Raw genomic sequence first — 20588 nt, 5'->3', positions numbered from 1 at the left:
TCTCTGGAATCCCTAGGTCCTCCCGGGCAACTCTGGGCCAACGTCCGACAGCCACTGACATAGGACTGCATTGGAGGAGCTACAAGGCCTAGTGGTGTTTCTCTCAGGGATCCTAGTCTCCAGGGCAACTGTGGCCAACGTCCGCAGACACTGACCATAGGACTGCATTGGGAGCTAAAAAAGGCCTAGTGGGTGTTCTCTCAGGAATCCCTAGGTCCTCCAGGGCAACTCTGTGGCCAACGTCGACAGACTGACCATAGGACTGCATTGGAGAGCTCACAAGGCTAGTGGAGTGTTCTCTCTACGGAACCTAGGTCCTCCAGGGCAACTCTGTGGCCAACGTCCCACAGACACTGACCATAGGACTGCATGGAGGAGCTACAAAGGCCTAGTGGAGTCTTCTCTCAGGGAATCCCTAGGTCCTCCAGGGCAACTCTGTGCCAACGTCCGACAGACACTGCCATAGGACTGCATTGAGGAGCTACAAAGGCCTAGTGAGTGTTCTCTCCAGGATCCCTCTGTCCTCCAGGGCAACTCTGTGGCCAACGTCGACGACACTGACCATAGGGACTGCATTGGGGCTACAAGGCCTAGTGGAGTGTTCTCTCTAGGGATCCTATGTCCTCCAGGGCAACTCCTGTGGCCAACGTCCGCCAGACCATGACCATAGACTGCATTGGAGGAGCTACAAAGGCTAGTGGAGTGTTCTCTAGGATCCCTAGGTCCTCCAGGGAACTCTGTGGCCAACGTGACCGACCACTGACATAGGACTGGCATTGGAGAGCTACAAAGGCCTAGTGGAGTGTTCTCTCTAGGGATCTCTATGTCCTCCAGGGCAACTCTGTGGCCAACGTCCGACGACACTGACCATAGGCTGCATTGGAGGAGCTCAAAGGCCTAGTGAGTTTCTCTCTGGAATCCCTAGTCCTCCAGGGCAACTTGTGGCCAAGTCCGACAGCCCTGACCATGGACTGCATTGGAGGAGCTACAAAGGCCTAGTGGGTGTTTCTCCAGGATCCCTAGGTCTCCAGGGCAACTCTGTGGCCACGTCCGCAGACGACCATAGGATCTAGGAGGAGCTACAAGCCTAGTGGATGTTCTCTCCAGGAATCCCTAGGTCCTCCCGGGCAACTCTGTGGCCAACGTCCCACGACCACTCCAAGGACTGCATTGGAAGAGCTACAAAGGCTAGTGGAGTGTTCTCTCTAGGAATCCCTAGGCTCCCCAGGGCAACTCTGTGGCAACGCCTAACAGACACTGACCATAGGACTGCTTGGAGGAGCTACAAAGGCCTAGTGGAGTTTTCTCTTCCGGGAACCCTAGGTCTCCAGGGCCACTCTGTGGCAACGTCCACAGACACTACCATGGATGATTGGAGGAGCTACAAAGGCCTATGGGTTTTCTCCAGGGAATCCCTGGTCCTCCAGGGCAACCTCTGTGGCCAACGTTGAACAGACACTGACCATAGGACTGCATTGGAGGATCTACCAAGGCCTAGTGGAGTGTTTCTCTAGGTATCTTCTGTCTCCGGGCAAAATCTGTGGCCAACGTTCCGACAGACACTGACCATAGGCTGATTGGAGGAGCTACAAAGGCCTAGTGTAGTGGTTCTCTTAGGGATCCCTGGTCTCAAGGCAACTCTGTGGCCAACGTCGAACAGACACTACCATAGGACTGCATGGAGGAGTACAAAGGCCTAGGGGTAGTGTTCTCTCTAGGGATTCCTAGTCTCCAGGCCACTCTGTGGCCACGTCCGACAGACACTGACCATAGGACTGCATTGGAGAGCTACAAAGGCCTAGTGGAGTGTCTCTTCGGATCCCTAGGTTCAGGGCAACTCGTGGCCACGTCCGACCGACACTGACCATAGGACGCATTGGAGGAGTACAAAGGCCTGTGGAGTGTTCTCTCTCGGATTCTTCCAGGGCAACTCTGTGGCCAACGTCCGACAGACACTGACCATAAGACTGCATTGGAGGAGCTACAAAGGCCTAGTGGAGTGTTCTCTCTAGGGATCTCTAGGCCTTTCAGTGCAACGTTTGGTTAAAGTTGACCATAGAGTTGCACTGGAGGGCCTAGATGTTCCCAGAGAGAACACATTAATCAGTATCTGTGAATAATCAAAGCCACAAATATGGAGGGAGGAGTTTATCTGGTCCCGTCCTCTGCTCTTGTATCTGGCTGTGGTCGGGCTAAATAACGAGAAGAAGGGGCCATGGGTTGAGAAATATATTTGGCGGGTTTATTCGTTGAGTGGCACTCTGATTCTGCTTCTTTCCCAGGAGGAAGCGGCAGGGAAGAGGAGGCCCCGACGAGTCTCTTTCTTCTGTCCGGGGCCGGCGCCCTACTTGCAGAGCCCCTCCAGCCTGTCGAGGGCGCCCTCCATCTCCCTGAGGCTCCGGGCCAAGGCCGGCAGGGCCCGCATCTCCCGCTCCAGCTCCTCGCAGCGGGCCAGGAGGGTGTAGAGGGAGCGGAGGGCGGCGCCCACGGACTCCCCCAGGCCCTCCGCGCCCGACCGGTAGCTCCGCACGCAGCTCAGGGCCAGCGCCGAGCGGCACTCCAGGGCCCCCCGCAGGCCCTCCAGCAGCTCCTCCACTGACGCTGCCACCGCAGACGCCCCCGAGGCCAAGTCCGACAGCGCCCCCGCGTCCACCGGCGGGATCCGCTCCCCGGAAAGGCGACCCTCCTCCTCTTCAGGGCCCTCAGGCGGCAGCGGCGGCTGCTCCGACTCCGCCGCCATTTTGTGGAAGCTCTTCCTGCGGTTTTCTCCTCCGACAGCTCCGGCCCCGCCCCTTTCCTTCAAGCCACTATGATTGGTCAGGGCACAATCAGGGGCGTGGCCGACGCTTGTTTACTTTCCTTTCCTAGTTGGACGAGATGCAGCCTGTTCACTTTGGACGCATCCACACTGGAGAAATAACCCAGTTTAAATGTGTCTTGGCTCAAGGCTACGGAATTCTGGGAGTGAGTGGGGTCCAGAGCGGAGCGGAACTAAATAGCCTTGAGCCAGGGCAGTTAAAGCGGTGCCAAACCAGGTTGTTTCTCCGGTGTGGATCATAGAACCCTAGAGCTGGAAGAGACCCAAGGGCCCTGATCCAGTCCAACCCCATTGTGCCATGCAGGAACTCTCAATCAAAGCACCCCCTTCGACAGATGGCCATCCAGCCTCTGTTTAAAGACCTCCAAGGAAGGAGACTCCACTACACTCCGATGCAGCCTTAGAAGTAGATTGAGAACCGAGGAAGGTCGAGGATGGAAGTGGAAAGGAAGGCTTATAATGTTGAAAGAAAAACCATGACCATGGAAGAAATGCGTAGATTCAGCCCAGAGAACGAGGGAACTGGAGACAGGGTTCCCACATCTAGGATCAAGCATTGATCAGAGTGTGGACTGCAGTCAAGATGTAATCTGGGGATGGGGAGGGCAGCGATGCAGGAACTAGAAAAGAGGCCAAAGAGATATACAGCTGGTATCTGCTGGGGACACAGTGGACAGTCAGAAGGACAAAGAAATGGCTTCTCCTTGAAGCACCAAGATAATAATAATAATAATAATAATAATAATAATAATAATATGATTTATTTATACCCTGGCTTTGATGAGGAAGAGGAGGAGGAGGAGGCTGAGGCACTTTGGCCACATCGTGAGGAGAAATGACTCCTTAGGAAAGACAACAACGCTAGGAAAGGTAGCAGAAACAGAGGAAGGGCTATATGCCTGATGGATGGACCCAGTCAGGGAGGCCAGGGTCACGGATCTGGAGGACCAGAGAGCAGCGTCCCATCCACAGGGGCGCCATAGAACGCTGCCTCAGAAGGCTTTACGCAAACTGCGTACGCGGTTCCCTCAGATTTCGCACTTCCTCGCCGCTGGCCTCTAAAGGAGGGGGAACTGGGGCCTTTCGCCGTGTTTGTATCTCTCGTTTGGGCCGCTGGAGACACAAGCTCCGCCCCTGCTGATTGGACAAAGGGGCGGAAGGGGGCGGGCCCCGGGCGCAAGGGACCCGCTCGGATTGGCGGCCGAGTCAGAGGGGGCGCGGCCATCCTCTGGTAACAACAGTGGGGCGTTGTGTGGTAGGCTTTTTCTTCCTCACTCCCCGCCATGTTCTCCTAGCAGCGGACCTGATCGCGCCCTCGTCAAGCGCCAGCGGACGCGCGGCAGCAGCCGCCGCAGCAGCCTTTACACCTGGTTTCCCTCCTCTCCTTCTCCCCCTTCTTTACCACCCTAACCGCCTTTTCGGCCCCTCCGCCATGGTCACCACCACCGCCTCCGCCGCGCCTTCCCCTTTCCTGGCCCGGATCTCGGCCGGCCCCGAGGACCCCCGGCGGTTCCCCTCCACGGCCCTCTTCCAGCGCCTCCTGAGGACAGAGTACAGCGGCGAAAGCAGCCACCCGGTGGGGCCTGGAGGCAGCGCCCGGCCGGCGCTCAAGAGGGTGAGGCGGCGGAGAGGGAAAGTACGCTCGGCTCCCTCCAGCCTTTTGCAGAGCCGATACCAGCAGTACCAACAGCACCGCGCCGGCTTAGCGCGAAGGAGCACCGCAGCCGCCGCCTTAGAGCCCACCGAGGAAGCTCCGGCAGCTTCCCCACGAACGGCCCCCGTCGTCGCCGCCAGCCTCAGCAAACCCCTCAGGAAGGAAGTAAGAAACGGAGGAGAAAGGGAAACAAATGCGGACAGGAAGGGGAGGCGAGACCCTTGTCTCTTTCTTGGGAGGCGGGCGGCGGCGGCGGCGGCGGTTATTGTTGTGGCGAAGGAACACTGAGGGGGGCGGGCGCGCAGTTTCCGTTGGGAAGAAGAGGGGGCGGGGAATGGGCAGAAGTTTCCGTTACGTCTGCTTCCTTTCCTGGCAGAGAGGCGAGTGAGCAGGGAGAGGAGGAGGAGGAGGAAGACGAGGAAAGTGAACGTTCCACGGGCGCTGATAGGTCAAAAGGATCAGCCAATGGCGTTGGCCGATTTCGCCCAGCAACAGCCCCGATTTAGCCCCGTTGGCGGCGCGCGTTCTGGGAGGGGGCGGGGCTAAGAGGGAGGGGCGTACGTGACGGAGGGGCCGCGCGCAATGGAGGCAGTCTTGCTATATACACTTGCTATAGCTATATACTGTACACTCCGTATTCGTTAGTTAGAGGCACAAGACCCCGTGAATGTGGAAAAACTGCAGATTGAGGAAACCTCTCTAGGAATCGCTAGGTCCTCCAGGGCAACTCTGTAGCCAACGTCCCACTGACCATAGGACTGGCCTGGAGGAGCAACAAAGGCCTAGTGGAGTGTTCCCTCTGGGAATCTCTAGGTCTTTCAGTGCAACTTGTAAAGTTGGCCACAGAGTTGCGCTGGAGGACCTAGGTATTCCTAGAGAGAACATATCAATCAAATCCATGAATAATCAAAGCTGCAAATATGGAGGGATGAGTGTACTGTGGAATGTCAAGCATATCAAACGTGGTTTCTCTTTGTGGCTGCAGAAATAACCCTGCTTTGGCACTGCTTTTAACTGTCCTGGCTCGATGCTAGGGACTTCTGGGAATTGTAGTTCTGTGAGACACCTAGTTTTCTCTGTCAGAGGGCTCTGGTGCCACAATTAACTACAGTTCCTAGGATTCGCTAGCATTGAGCCATGGCAGTTAAAGCAGTCTCAAAATGGATTTATTTCTACAGTGTGTTTTGGACCCGTATGATGTTGAAGCACCCATTGGTGCCCCCAACAAAAATTCCCAGAATTCCATAGCATGGAGCCATGGCGGTTAAAAGTGTTGCCAAACCAGGTTATTTCTCCAGTTTGGATCCAGCCCCTCTCTGTGGTCCAAAACACACTGCAGAAATAATCCACTCTGAGACCAACTGCCCTGGCTTAGTGCTAGGGAATCCTGGGAACTAGGTTATTGTGGCATGAGAGCTCTCTGAGAGAGAAGGCTAAATTGTCTCAAAAAGCTACAGGTCCCAAATTAACTGGCACTGAGCCAGGGCAGCTAAAGCAGTCTCCAACTGAATTATTCCTGCAGTTTGTTTTGGATGACGTCGAAGCCCTTTTGTTCTCTTCCAGTCATAAAAGCATGGGAGAAGGTGGTAAAAATGGGGGGGGGGTGTTTCAGCTGGGCAAAAGGGACACTTTGACAACCCTCGAAAGGGCTTCGAGTCATTGGGAGAAAGTAAGAGAACTGGGCTTCTCTCCCTTTGTCTGCTGGGTTTGTTTTTAATGCGATAAGGCCCCCTTGGTGTTGTCCAAAAGTCCTGGCTGCATGCACGCTTATGTGCAGGGGGTGGTTGCATGCGACAGAGGGTGCATCTGCACTGTGGAAATAATGCACTTAGATACCACCACTATAAATGCTGTTTCTTCTTGTGCCTTCAAGTCATTTCCCACTTCTGGCAACCTTAAGGGCAAACCTATCACAGGGTTTTCATAGCAGATTTCTTCAGAAGGGGTTTACCATTGGCCATCCCCTGAGGCTGAGAGAGTGTGACTTGCCCAAGGTCACCCAGTGGGTTTGCATGGCCGAGCTCAGACTTAAACCTTAGTCTCCAGAGTTGTAGTCCAACACTCAAACCACAACGCCACAAGGGCTCTCAGGTCCATCCTATGGAGCCCTGGGATTTGCAATTTTACAAGGTCTTTAGCCATGCAAATCTACTGTGTGATCTTGGACAAGTGATGCCTTCTCAGCCTCAGAGGATGCCAATGGCAAATCCCCTCTAAACCAAATTTGCCAAGAAAACTGTGCAGTAGGGTCATTGTATGTCAGAAGGGATGTGAAGGCACCCAACAACAAGCCAAAGAGTGCTGGTGCCTCTCCAGACTACAGACCCTAGGATTCTGTAGGATGGAGCCATGGCTGTGAAAGTGGCCTCAGACCACAGTATTTCTGCAGTGTAGAGTATACACCCAGAGTTAAAATAAGGAAATTGTCCCCAAAGTGCTTCTTTTTCTGGGGTGGTGGTCTGCCAGCCCCCAAGCCATCTGCTTCTGGTCCCTGGAGAGCTTCCAGTAGAGAAGGAAACAATTTGTAGCCACTGGGCACAAATAGGGCACCAGTCCCTGGTGTACTGGAGAAAGAAAAAGCTGCATCAGATACCTTAAGAAGCGCTATTGTAAGCTAGTGAAAGATCTTTGAATTGCATTTGTGAAATCTACCAGTGCCTTTTGGGGGGAGTAATCTGAGCCAGCTAGGTCTTTTGGCCCAAGCCTATTAGTTTATAGCTAGAGGGATCCGCATCTAACAGTTTTTTAAAAATCCTTTGTCTACAGGCCCTGGCTAGTGTACAGCTTGGAATTGCATGCGTTCAGTAGAATAGAGGATTCAAACAGTGCAATCCTTTGTTCCCTCAGCTAGAAGTCCTAGTGTACAGTAGGAAAGCTTGTTCCTCCAAAAACATGTTTATGGTTGTAGTTGGAAGCATTTCTGATTTGATCAGTGTTCCATTGATCTCTTGGGAATTTATTGTCCGGCCTTTTAAAAAATAAAAAAGATAAATAAAAATGTTTTCAAACTTCCTCATTTATGGAATTTTCAGGGGACCTAGATAGTGGGTCACATTTTTAACAATCCCACTGTTTTTTTCTTGCTCTATTTCTTTCTATGCATGTATTAAGAAGGGAAAGCCGGACTAGCTATTCACTGACTTGATGAACAAACAGCTTTAGGGAAACAGCCATCTGGAAGCACCCATATTGATGGCTCTTTAAATGTAGCAGAACTCTTGACTTGATACAAAATATTCCCATATATTTTCCCAAGAGTATCATCATGAAGATATTTAGATCACAATTCGATGCATATGTATATTGGTGCAAACAAACTTAATTGAAATATGTGAACTCAAAGGCTTTCATAGCCAGCATCCATAGTTTTCTGTGCGTTTTCCAGGCTATATGGTGTACCCCACTCACTTCAATGCCACCATCCTCTGTAGATGCCAGCCACAGATGCAGGTGAAACATCAGGAATAAATTCTTCCAGAACCTGGCCACATAGCCTGGAAAACCCACAGAAAACTATAATTGAAATTACTTGGACTTGCACTATTTTTGAGTTGGCGTACCTGGCACTGAGCCTGAGAGGAAAGCACTAACCCATCTAAATAAATCTTTCCAAGAAAAGCCCATGATGGCATCTTCTTACTTGAAGGCACACTACAACAACAGCTCCTGAAATTGGGCTTTTAGTGGCCTATGTAAAGTCAGCCTGCTTGCTTCAGTTTATTTATATTTTTCTCCTGCTTTCTTGACACATTATGTTTGAGATCCTACATTGCTTCAGCTCTGCTGGCGGAGTTAACGACGTTATGCAACCCTTATGCTGACCACCAGTATAGCTCAGTGGATCAATGGTAAATGTACATGACCAGTAACCCATAGTTCAACTGCAGTATGTAATGCGCAAAGACAATCGTATTCACACACTATGTGTGCTTTAATGCACTAATGAACGTGCAGTGATTTTGCATGCACAACTCCAGTTAGACTGCTGCCAGCTAGATATGACTATTACGCATTATCCAATTTACAACTGTGTATGACACTAACAAGATGTTGACCTGTGTCTCGATAAAACAACATTAAGCAAAAGGGATATAGTGTCACTTCTCAAAGTCATAGATTTTAAAACCACGTCAAGGCAAGCGAAGAGGAAAAGAGATCTTTTGGCAACTCCAAACCCAGATAGTTAATTGTAAACACATTTCTAGACGGTTTAGGCAAGGCCTGTCTTCCCTAGCAGGCACTCCCTGCTGGGTTGGCAGCTGTGCAGCAACCAGGTGACCTTTGGTTCTCTAGCCATTTTCCTCTATCCTATAGCAACTGGAAGATCAGAATTGTGTTTACCACAGAACAAGGAAGCAAGCTTCCTACAGCTGCTCCTTCTGTAGGTAAGCTGCAGCCAAGCAGGTCTTTTGCTTGCTCTGGCTGTCTTCCTGGATTGGAGACAGTCCCAATTTCAATGTGCCCTTTTTTGTAAGAAAAAGTAACTTAGTGTGTTCCAGGAAACATATTCAAGGTACCCATGTTGCCTATGCAGCAAAATACAACTAAATCAGCAAAACAGAAATCTTTGTTGGCCAACCAAAATGCACAAACTACATCATGGAAGCTTCCGAAGCTTCTGCACCAGGCAAAGATGTTAAAAATCATAGAGGAAAAGAAAAGTGATGATGTGAGACCCGCAGGCCTAAATTTTAAAAGGGAGGGAGAGGGGGGAAAAAAGAATGTCACAGTGCCTTTAAGACTTCTATGCTTTCAAGTTGTTTCCGGCTTAGTGTGACCCTAAGGTGAAACGGGTTTCTTGGCAAGATTTTTCAAAGAGGGTTTGCCATTGTGTGTCTTTGAGGCTGAGAGAGTGTAACTTGCCCAAGATCACCCAGTGGGTTTCCATGGCCAAGGGGGATTTGAACCCTGGTCTCCGGAGTACTAGTGCAATGCTCAAACCACTGGTTTTCATTTTAGCATGAGCTTTCACAGATATAAACTTATTTCCTGAGATCAGTGCAGCGTTATATTAAAACCTCAGATACAAAGCATATTTATACAGTTGTGGAAGTGAGATAGAACGTAATAGGATTTTGTCTCAGATGTTACTTGTTGTCAGTTAAGATGATCTGCCTCATTGCAGGCAGAACAATTCACATTCTTGGCCATGTGAGGACTAGGAATAAAGGGCAATAAAACAAATACTAATATTTCAACTTTGTTAGCGACAGAAAAGTAACTTTCCTTGAGGTCCAGGCTGTCCCTGTCCTGTCTGAAGCTAACTGCTACTTTCCTAGGCAGAGAACATTGAATTTTTCAAGAAGTCTCTGTACTGTTCCAGTCATTGAAACTAATGGGGGTTAATTTCCATGTGAAACATTAAAGCTTGAGGTGTCTTTCATGTACTTACTAAACATCAGAATATTTTCTCTTCCAAGAGTTAGGAGCAGCTTTTATTTTCTTAGTTTGGTGTACCCCACATCTGAGTTAGAAACTAGGGTAAACTATCCCCCTGTACAGACTGGCCAGAAAGGCCAGCCTGGGGACAGAGTCAGGGGTCCCATCCAAATGACGCACGCCCTGACTCCACCCCCAGGGTGCTATGACACCATGTGCCACTCCACATGGCATGCGGCATCATAATGCTCTTCTGGCACTGCGTCCATATGATGCAATGCCAAAGGAGCACCATATAGTCCCACTGAGGGCGCAAAAAGGAGCCACACAAAGCAGCTCCTTTTAGCACCCACGAAAGGCCAAATCAAGGCCGTGGTGTGAGGTTGGCGCAGCCCTGATCTAGCTAGGAAAGTGGTAGGGTCCTGCTGAAGGGGCGGGGTCTTGCCGCCCCTTCGGGGTGGTCTATCGGGCCCCTATGAGAAATAAAATGGGTTTGCTATGGCCTGTTACAGACAGCCAAAATAAAACTGCTTCGAGTCACAGTGGAGGTATGGTGTTTCAATGATGCATGCGTCCTAAGAGTCCAGAAGCCTCACCAAAGCCACGCTCCAGTTCTTAGGGCTGGAGTGTGGCTTTGGTGTGACTTCTGGACTCTTAGGACGCATGCATCATTAAAACACCATACTTCCACTGTGACTCAAAGCAGCTTTATTTTGGCTGTCTGTAACAGGCCTAAGTTTTGGCTACATCGAGATATTCCAAGTGGGTTTGTAAAGACAGTTGGTGTGCTGCAGCCAATGAGTAGCAAGCACTTCATGTGGACATACAGAAACTTTTCTTCCTCATTCTTGGTGTTGTCCACTGGAGTTGAGTGGTAGGAGATGCAGGAGAGATAAAAAGCATTTCTTCACAGAAACTAAACTGTAGAATCTGTGGACTGATTTAAAAGGGGACTAGGCAGATTCATCGAGGGTAAGACCCCCAAAGGCTACTATACTAGTCAGGGTGGCATGAAAGACAGCATGCCACTGGCTATCAGTTGCTAAGAAATAAGAGAATTGTAGCACTGATGCAGTCATATGGTGGGTAAAGGGGTTTGCTTGGGCTGCCTTGTGTCACAGATTGGAGGGAAAGTCTGGATATTAATAAATACCAATAACAACAGCAGGCTGGCCACTGTGGAAACAGAATGCTTGACTAGGGTCCAAAGCACACTGCAAAAATAATCCAGTTTGGGACTAATTTAACTGATTAAAGTAGTTTCAGACTGGATTATTTCTGCAATGTGTTTTGGACCTATAAAGGCCTTTGATCTGATTTAGAATGGTTCTTATGTGCTGCCAGCAGAAATAAAGGATATCACATTGATAGGAGTTTGGAAAGACTTAAGAGTCTTCTTACATTTCCAGCTTTGTCCATATTCTGGTTTTATACATGACTAATTAAATTAAACATAACAGTAAAGTGAATATTATTACCCTCAAAGAACAAAGCAATAATGCAATCATAGTTAAATCTTTATTGAAATACCTTTCTTTTCTTTTTCAGTTGTTCAAAAACAGGATGGCAAAATCTGAGAAGGTTACCATTCCTTACAACCAGCCTGCCCACGGTACGCATCTCTGTGAACAATCAAAGACAAACAGACAGAGGAACAAATCTAATGTACCGATAAACAAAGTCCCATCTACAAAAAAAAGTGAAAATAACTTTTGGCAAGAATCTGTGTCGCCTGAACTCATTAAAACACAGGAGAAGAAGCCTCTGAAGACCACCGAAAATATGAAACCGAAGAAACCCATCTTTCTGACTGAAGCCAGCCAAAAAGAAAACTATGCTGGAGCAAAGTTCAGTGACCCTCCTTCACCCAGTGTCCTTCCAAAGCCTCCCAGTCACTGGGTAGGAAGCACTGCTGAATATTCTGACCAAAACAAGGAGATGATGGCAGTCCATCTAAAAACTCTCTTAAAAGTTCAAGCCTAGCTTATGGATATTTACAGTGAACCTGCTAGGTATCTGAAACCTGCCTTGTTGCAAAATGATGTGCGAAACTGACAGGTCTTAAAATCACAAACTTGTCCTCTATTTTTTATGGTTGTGTAAATAGTGTATATCATGTATGTGTATATTCATATTTTGAACTACATTTTAGTTTTGTTATGAAAGGATGTATTTTACACTGCCCATGAGGTAGGTGGTTTTGTATATAATAATGGACACCTTCTGATGTGTGCTTGTCACATGGAAAGACCTGACAATGTTTGCACAAGGTATTGAGATTTTTGTACAAACCTCTCATCTCAAAGTTCAAAAGGAAATGTGAAAATATTAGTAATGCACTACTGAAAATTTTTACAGTTGGTGGCACAATACTTCATTGCATAAGAAGCCTTCATCAGAAAAATGTGAATTTATTTGAAATGGTGTATGGAGTTAAATTCAATTCTTCCTTGCAAATATAAAATTGGAGTTTGATTTGCATAGCCCCCAAACCTAGCACTGCTAACAAAGAGAAGCAGGGCTATCTGCCAGAAATAATTGGCTTTTTTAAAAAAAAGAAAGAATTTAAATAAAAACAATTTGGCCTCCCCTTATTTGGTTGTCATTCTTTGTGAATTGTTCTGGCTGAACAAATGGTGAGGCTGCAGCAGAGTGTTGCATATCAAGTATCCTGTGTCTTATCAGTGGTGTGTCTTCATGTTTTAAATATCACAGTTGCATCACAAAAGCTTCCTACTACACCTTTCCGGTCTTTCTGTATCCATAAATAATTTAATACAATCCTATGTGAATTCAGTACGGCTTTCTCCCAAGAATCAACATAAATGATTGCAGCTCTAGTTGGTTTTACACATCAAACTCTAGAATTGCAGCTGTAGTTGTGTATTATTTAGGCCTCCCTCGCCAGTGAAACTTACAATTACAGGCTAATGGTGTACCTTGGTATCCAATACCAGTGGAATCAGGCCCTCTTCCCTTTTACTGTAGTGCCAAAAACCTGCTCCAGTCAGTTTCCAAGCCCTCTTGAGCAGGTTTTTAAGGGTGTGTTGGGAGGATACAATAAGGAAGGGCGTCAATCATTTTTGGAGAAACAGTCGGATCTACTGGAAATACACCATTGGCTCCTAGCAACATACTTGAAAAGCTCTTCATCCTCCTTCCTCTCAAGAGTCATAGGATAGCGACATCTGCCCAGATTCTGTTACTACATCTGAAACCATTCGTACAAACTTAAGGAAGATACAATTATCTGTGCAAGAAGCAACATATCCACAACCCCACCCCTAATATTACTTCCTACCAAACATCCAGATTGCTGTTGTGGGCTGCAAGATATATTGTTGCTTGTCACTATCTGAACAGGTTATTGTGATTAGCCCAAGACCACCTATTGGAAGCAAGGACTGAAGCATGCAGGGGTTGTCTTGAATGAAACTCTACACTGAAGTCTTACTGGAAAATAACACTGTTATTTTCAGTGTATAGAAATAAAGGGAAAGGATGGTAAACCACTGAATTCTGAGACATTCATAGAATCCTATGAGCTGGAATGGGCTACAAAAAGCCATCCAGTCTAACACTCTGGGATGCAGGAATATACAACATCTGAAATATGCCCATCCAATTTCTGCTTAAAGACCAAAGATGGAGAGCCTCTCCTAACTCCAAGAGCACTCTATTCCACTTACAGTTCTTACAATAAAGTTCTCCCTAGTTAAATTGAGATTGCATTTTCCTTCTAGTTAGGCAAAAGGCAAAAAGATACTATCCACAGTGTTGGAACAGATCTGTATTGATTTCATCTGAAAGGGCACTGCAGAACCTAAGAATACAAATGGAAGAAGCACTTTATGAGTAATATAAGTGTTTGGATAAAAGGAATAAATATGCAAAGAAATTATTTTTTGATGATTCAGGTATAGATTAGTTCATTTTACTGGAGCATTTCTTGATTTCAGTGTATTTCTTTGGAGTCGTGTGGATCTGAAGTTAATCTGTTTCCAAGTCAAATAGTATTCACATTCCAGAAGCATGGTTCATTGCTTCCTGTTCAGCTATCATGCATGCAACATTTCTAAACTGTCCCAAGTTTAGGGTAGGAGGAACTTAGGTTAGTTTTCATTTTTGCAGTCAAGAACTACTCTTTTAGTAGCATAATTTCACCTTTTTAAAAAAGGTGGGGAGACAAGGATGAAGCTATTAATTAAAGCAGGATTGAGCAAAGTGTTACAGCTCCTAGCAGTCCTAGGCAGTGATGAAGGACATTGAATGTTGTAGCTGAACAACATCTGGAGAGCACCTATGAATGAAAGAATGTGTAGTCCAGAGGAGCCTTCATAGTTCTTTGTTAGTCCTTATTAGGCAGGCTAGTACAGCAATTGAGTTGTAAGATATAGATGTACACACCACCAGAAATTATGTCAGTGCAGAATTGCAGACTTAACAACAGCTGGATTCCCTAGAAAACCTAAACCCCTACACAGGTGCCCATTTGCTCATGTAACAGGAAGAAAATCAACTCATTTGAGCTGTGATGCTGCAGAAGAGTACTTGATACAATGGACAGCCAAAAAGACCACACACACAAAAAAAAGGCTACTGGAAGAGACCAAGCCCGAACTCTCCTTGGAAACCAAGGGCCCGTACAGACAGGCCAAAATAAGGCTGCTTCAGGGCACTTTGGAGGTATGCTGTTTAAATACAGTATTGCATGTTTCCTAAGAAGCCTGAAGCTGCGCCAAAGCCACACTCCAGTCCTAAGGACTGGAGCGCAGGTTTGGCACAGTATCTGTCATCTTAAGACGCGTGTTTCATTTAAACAGCACACCTCCAAAGCAGCTTTATTTTGACATGTCTGTTTGGGCCCCAAGATAATGAAACTGAGGCTGTGGTACTTTGGCTACATCATGAGAAGGAGTGACTTGATAGAAAAGAAAATAATGCTAGGAAAGGTAGAAGGTATAGAAAAAGGAAGGCCACACACCCATAGGCCTGAATCTGCAGGACCTACGTAAGCAGTGGAGGACAAGAGGCTTGGAGGTGTCTCATCCACAAGATCACCATGAGTTGTGGACTCGAGGGCTAAATTAGGGATAGTGTACATATATGCCCCACTTGTGAGTGTCCTTACATGTTGGGCAGCATTTATAGTTTTTGCATGTTAACCATATAGGTCTAACCAGAGTTTCGCAACTATGTTCATCTGAAGATGGTTAGAGAACTCCTATGATCTGGAAACTTGAAAAAGCAAGCCTATATCTGCATAAGTCCTGAGTGAACAAGAGACGTTTGTTCAGACTCAATGGTTACTACAGAAGCAAGTCTTTCTTGGCAGCAACTTCGTAAGAGCATGGAGACCAACCATTTAAAGGGATTTTGTTTTCATGAGCAGCAAATACCATGTAAATTCCAGCATCCAGTGTCAATTCCTTTCATGAGAAACTTTTCATAGTGCAGATTTAGATGTCTACCAGTCTACCAACTCTGTTTCCACACTCCTCTTTACTAGGCTGAAGATAAATTTTATTCCCTTATCTATGAAGCTGTATTCACTACCTGCTTCATTAAGCTTATACGTGTCCTTCTGACAAGTATAACGGTATTTAATTAAAAGAGAGACATGTTCACAGGAAGATCGCTGTCAATGTTGATAAAACGTTTTGAGCACCCTCTGGTGGGGTTTCTCCTGTCTTTGCCACTTAGGACAGTAAGTTTCAAATCAACAAGCTTTGTTTTGACAGAAAACTCCCTTTCTCTTGGAAATAATTTCTGGAACAATGGCTTTTAAGAGCAAATTCTCTAAACAAATTGTAACCATGAACAACATCAAACGGTATTAATACAAGGGTTTTCTTCAGCCCAGTTAAACTGCATATGTATTGTAAACTGAATCCAATTTAATCCAGACCATTTAGATGAGGTTGCAAAGTGACCTGTCACTACTTGCATGAATTAGCCACTAGAGGATGAGCAAACAGCATAATCTGTTCAAGTACATTTATTTTAATGCTGTGTAGGGGTTTTTTTTTAAGGTTGAAGAGATTTATTTTAATGCTCTGTAGTTTTTTAAGGTTGAAGAGATTATTTCATCTCCTCTGTTTTAAGCATTTAGCATGGTTATTGAGAATGGGCTTTGATCACGAAGACCAACGTTTATTGCATGATCTTATGTATGTTTATAGGGCCAGTGTGGTGTAGTGCTTTGAGCACTGGACTACAACCATGGAGACCGGGGTTCGGTTCCCAGCTCGTTCATGAGACCCATTGGGTGATCTTGGACAAATCACACACTCTCAGCCTCAAGGGAATACAATGGCAAACAACCTCTGAACGAATCTTGCCAAGAAAACTCCATGATAGATTTCTCACAAATCAGAAACAACTTGAAGGCATGTAACAACAATATATGTTTGCATGGAGATAAGTACTTTGCCCAGTGGTGCTTCTTTTCACATAAACACAAACAGGACTGCAGTTTCAGTTATTGTAATGAGGATTTTACCTTTAAAATATGAATAGGTCAAGATGCTCTTCTTTCTTTCTTTTATTTTTCTTTTCTTTTTTTGAACTGGCACATAAAAGAAAAGAACAGAAATGCTTCTGTCTGGGCAAGTCTGCTTGCTGGAAATTTTTTCTGCTCTTTCTTACATAACAACTTACATCACTGAATCGCTCCTGTAATTAATTTTAATGGCACATCCCTGAACTCAGCAAACATTTATTCACCTGGAGAAGTAGAGATACTGAGATAGACTCAGACCTGGATCAGTAGCCCACATGGAGAGGCAAAGTGCCATGGCATCAGCAGTGACATTCTTGGGTTTTTTTAAAACTCATGTTACTCATAAATTTTAATTCCCATATATATCACCAAATCTAACAGCAATAGTTGTGACATAAATAATAAAATTAAATGCATCTGAGGAAGTAGATTAAAGTAGACTCAGAGCCAACACTTTTTATCCATTTGTTTCAATGTGTTTCTCAAATCCCCTACTCCGTTCTGGGGCCTTCCCTAGCAACCTGTAGGGTAATTTAAGTTTCCTAAGGAAACAAAAATACTTAAATATCAAAAATGTCAAAGCCAAGCCTGTTAGGATCTAGCTTTAAATCAGCAGAATAGCAGAAATGTGTTTTGTCTAACTATGCTTCCCTAAGAACTGAGGCTGACTTCAAAAACACAAGTAGCTCGTAGCTCAAAATAAAAGTTTACTAATGGCTTTAATTTATATTTATATAAAAAGCTATATCCTAATCCAGCTAGTAAATAGTTCAGGTAAAAAGAAATCTTTATCTCGCCATCTTTCCAAAGAAAGCTGAGAGAGGAGGAACATGAAAAACATTCAGTTCAACTGAAAATCTTTGCAAATGTCTGTTAGTACCAAAAGGAGAGTGACCTAAATCACACGGTTAGTTTGAATTAGAGAGAGAGAGAGGAGTTTGCATGCAGGAAATCCCTATCTATCTAAGGAGGGGGGAAGAGATTACAGCAATCTTCCAACACAATTGACCTAGTGGGTGAACTGTCTCCCTCAGTAAATATATTCAGGGGTTGTAGCCGTACTAGACATAGAGAAAAGTATAATAACATCCAAAATCCACAAAACAGTGACATCTTTATTTGGCCAACCAAGATGAACAAAACACACGATGCAAGTTTTTGAAGCTCCACTGGCTTCTTAATCAGGGAAAGGTGTTTTAAAAAATCATACAGGTGATTTTTTTTTTTAAAAAGAGACAATATCCCTCCACAGAGCAACACAACACCTTGAGAAAATGCAGGCCTGTGACTAAGATTGTCATTTTATATATATTTTTCTCCTATATGATTTTTTCGCATTTGGCCTGATGAAGAAGCCAGTGGAGCTTCGAAAGCTTGCAACATGTATTTTGTGCATTTCAGTTGTTAAAATAAAGGTATCACTCTTTTGTGGATTTTGCATGTTATTGTATTTTGTCTCCCTTAATGTTTATTGGCCTGTCTTATCCTTCATAATGAACCTTTCTTACAGGCTAACTTGCTGATGACTCTTAGGATGTATCCACACTGCAGAAATAATCCAGTTTAACACCACTTTAACTGCCATGGCTCAATGCTATGGAATTCTGGAAATTGCAGTTTTTGTAGCATCTGAGTTCTCTGATAGAGAAGGCTAAATGTCTCCAAAAAAATCCCCAGAATTCTATAGCTTTGAGCCATGGCAGTTAAAATGGTGTCAAACTGGATTATTTCTGCAGTCTGGATGCAGCCTGAGGTATACTTTTCTTGCTGGGACTAGGGCAGTTATATTGAAGATGTCTCAAACTCCCATATCCATAACATGTCTTGAATGTGGTTCTCCTTTCTATCATAGGCTTTTCTCTCAGGCACCTTGATATTAGTGATCTGTCAATTTCTTCAGGCCTTTCTCTCAAAAAAGGGGTTTTGTGTATTTGAGATTAGTGGCTTCTTTTCCTCTTCTCCTCTTTAAACTACAGTACTAAACAATCCACTATCTTTGCTGCCTTAACCACTGTTTTTGGCTGTTTGTACTGTACTAACCACCTATACTCAATGAGGGAGTATGTTGTAAAAAGCCTATTAAATTTACCACATCTCCCATAGTTTCAGTCTTAGACCCACTAAGCAACATTTTGTCCAATCTACAGCCCAAATGAGGTTAATTTTTTTTTCTTCAGTCTTCTAAATACCTTTCGGTAATGGTCTGGAGTTAAACTAAGTATTTGTTTAACCCTTTCCTTAAATAGTTCATAATCTCTGGCTTCCTCCAGCCTCATCTCCTCATAGATTTCTGCCAAACACCCACAAATTTGAGATCTTAAGTACCCCGTTTTCTCTGCATCTTTCATCCCTATGTCCTCACAAGCTCTCTCAAAACCTGTAAAGGATTCAATATTTTTGTTCCTTGTGTGCCTTCAGACTTATGGCAACCCCCGTCATGGGGTATTCTTGGCAAGATTTGTTCAGAGGTGGTTTATCCCCTTCATAATACTTTGGAAATCGTTTTACATTATGCTGATGGGAACCATTAGTGTTAGTACCTGTAGGAGTAACATTAGCTGTTAACTCCAGTTCCTCCAATTTTAGGTTATTCGTTTCTTTCTCATGGGCCATGTCTTTGCCTTTCTTAGGGCCTGAACAGCCTGGCCAAAATAAAGCTGCTTCGGGTTACTTTGAAAGTATGTTGTTTAAATGACACACACATCTTAAAAGGCCAGAGGCTGTGCCAAAGCTGCACTCCAGTCCTTAGGATTAGTGCGCGGCTTTGGCAAAACTGCCGGCCTCTTAGGTCGCATGCATTATTTGTGACCCAAAGCAGCTTTATTTTGGCCTGTCTGTTCCAGCTCTTAGTTCCTCTTCTCTTAATTCCCTCCTTTAATGCCCCCTATGGCGATGTCTAAACTCTCCATTATTTCCTCCACTTTCTCTTCCCCTTGAACTGGGCTTGCTAGAATTGGTTTGAGTCTTTTGGGGGACATACTACCATGTTTAACCAGGAAATACTTTTTGAGATTTAAGACTGCTTTTCACTTTATTTCTGCTGGTTTCTTTATTTGGTTAGGGATTCCCTTCTTCACCTTAAGCTTTTACCTCAGGATCACCTTACTACTTTGTTGTTATCCACCCTCAAGTGGATGGCAACCCTGTAGATGAGACATCTCCAAGATTCCCTGTCTTCCACTGCTCTGCTCAGTTCCTGCAAATTCGTAACCATGACCTCTTTTACAGAGTCCATCCATCTACCATGCGGCCTTCCTCTCCGTCTGCTTCCCTCCACCTTTCTTAACAGTTTTCTCCAATGAGTTGTGCCTCCTTATGACGTGGTCAAAGTACGATAGCCTTAATCATTTTGGCTTCCAGAGAGATTTTTTGTTTGATCTGTTCTAGCATCCATGTTTGACTTCTTGGCTGTCCATGGTATCTTCAGCAATCTTCAGCACACATTTCAAACAAACTGATTTCTGAGGAAATCAAGATGGTGCTTTCTCAACTGTCCAGCTCTTGTATGCATACATGGAATACAGTGGCTTGTACAATTCTAATTTTCATGCTCAGTTGCATATTGTTGTATTTTAGGATCTTTTCTAGTTCTTTCATAGTTGCCTTCCCCATTCTTAAGTCTTACGACTTCTTGACTGCTGACTTCCTACTCTACCTCAAACCTTTACCTCAGAAATCACATTTTCCTTTTGATTTTAGGCCTGATAATTTACCATATAATGATATTCAACCTGAATTATATCACACCTTGCTCTTCAATTGATTCAGGCAAACAATGCACATTCACTCCCCACTGACTTGTCCAACTATCTCATCCAACCATTTTGTTTCTCTGTATTCTGTCCCGACAGCAGCCTCTTGTCCTGAGCATAGATTACAGAAACGGCATATCCATTTCTTTAAAAGTGACCATAGTGGAGAAGTGACATTGGTGGAGGATCTCTCAGAGATGGCGTGGCACCACAGCTAACACTTGTTAGTATTGCACAGAAGGTGACAATGGTAAACTACTCCTGAAGCCTTTTATCTTGAAAACCCTATGATGAGGCAATCCAAAATAAAACAAGAGAAAGCACTAGAAGATGAGACTCCCAGGTTAGAAGGCACTTAACTAGCTATCAGAGAAGAGCAGAAAACAAGCAGGAATAGTGCTGTGGCTAATGATGGAACTGGACTTAAGCCAAAAGGATGCTTAGAAATGAAAGGAAAGTCTGAAACTACACAACATATTATGA

At 45.2% G+C, this 20588-nt stretch overlaps 1 protein-coding gene across 1 annotated transcript; it reads left to right on the top strand.

Annotated features, from left to right (window-relative positions):
• Nucleotides 1-3589: 3589 nt before the first annotated feature.
• PNRC1 (proline rich nuclear receptor coactivator 1) lies at nt 3590-12445 on the top strand. Its single transcript, XM_042449716.1, has 2 exons — nt 3590-4637; nt 11400-12445. Exons 1-2 carry the CDS (start codon nt 4251-4253, stop codon nt 11832-11834), a joined length of 822 nt encoding a protein of 273 aa, XP_042305650.1. The 5' UTR covers nt 3590-4250; the 3' UTR covers nt 11835-12445.
• Nucleotides 12446-20588: the final 8143 nt, after the last annotated feature.

Source organism: Sceloporus undulatus, chromosome 1 (assembly GCF_019175285.1).
Source record: "Sceloporus undulatus isolate JIND9_A2432 ecotype Alabama chromosome 1, SceUnd_v1.1, whole genome shotgun sequence".
Lineage (NCBI taxonomy): Eukaryota > Metazoa > Chordata > Lepidosauria > Squamata > Phrynosomatidae > Sceloporus > Sceloporus undulatus.
Note: the sequence above shows the minus strand (reverse complement) of the source record. Positions and strands in the feature narration are given on the sequence as shown.

What these genes read in the sequence shown, in the direction of transcription:
- PNRC1 (XM_042449716.1), top strand. Translation starts at nt 4,251, where the DNA reads ATGGTCACCACCACCGCCTCCGCCGCGCCTTCCCCTTTCCTGGCCCGG. An exon ending in GCAAACCCCTCAGGAAGGAA is followed by an intron (nt 4,638 to 11,399) that starts GTAAGAAACGGA and finishes TTTCTTTTTCAG; the next exon opens with TTGTTCAAAAACAGGATGGC.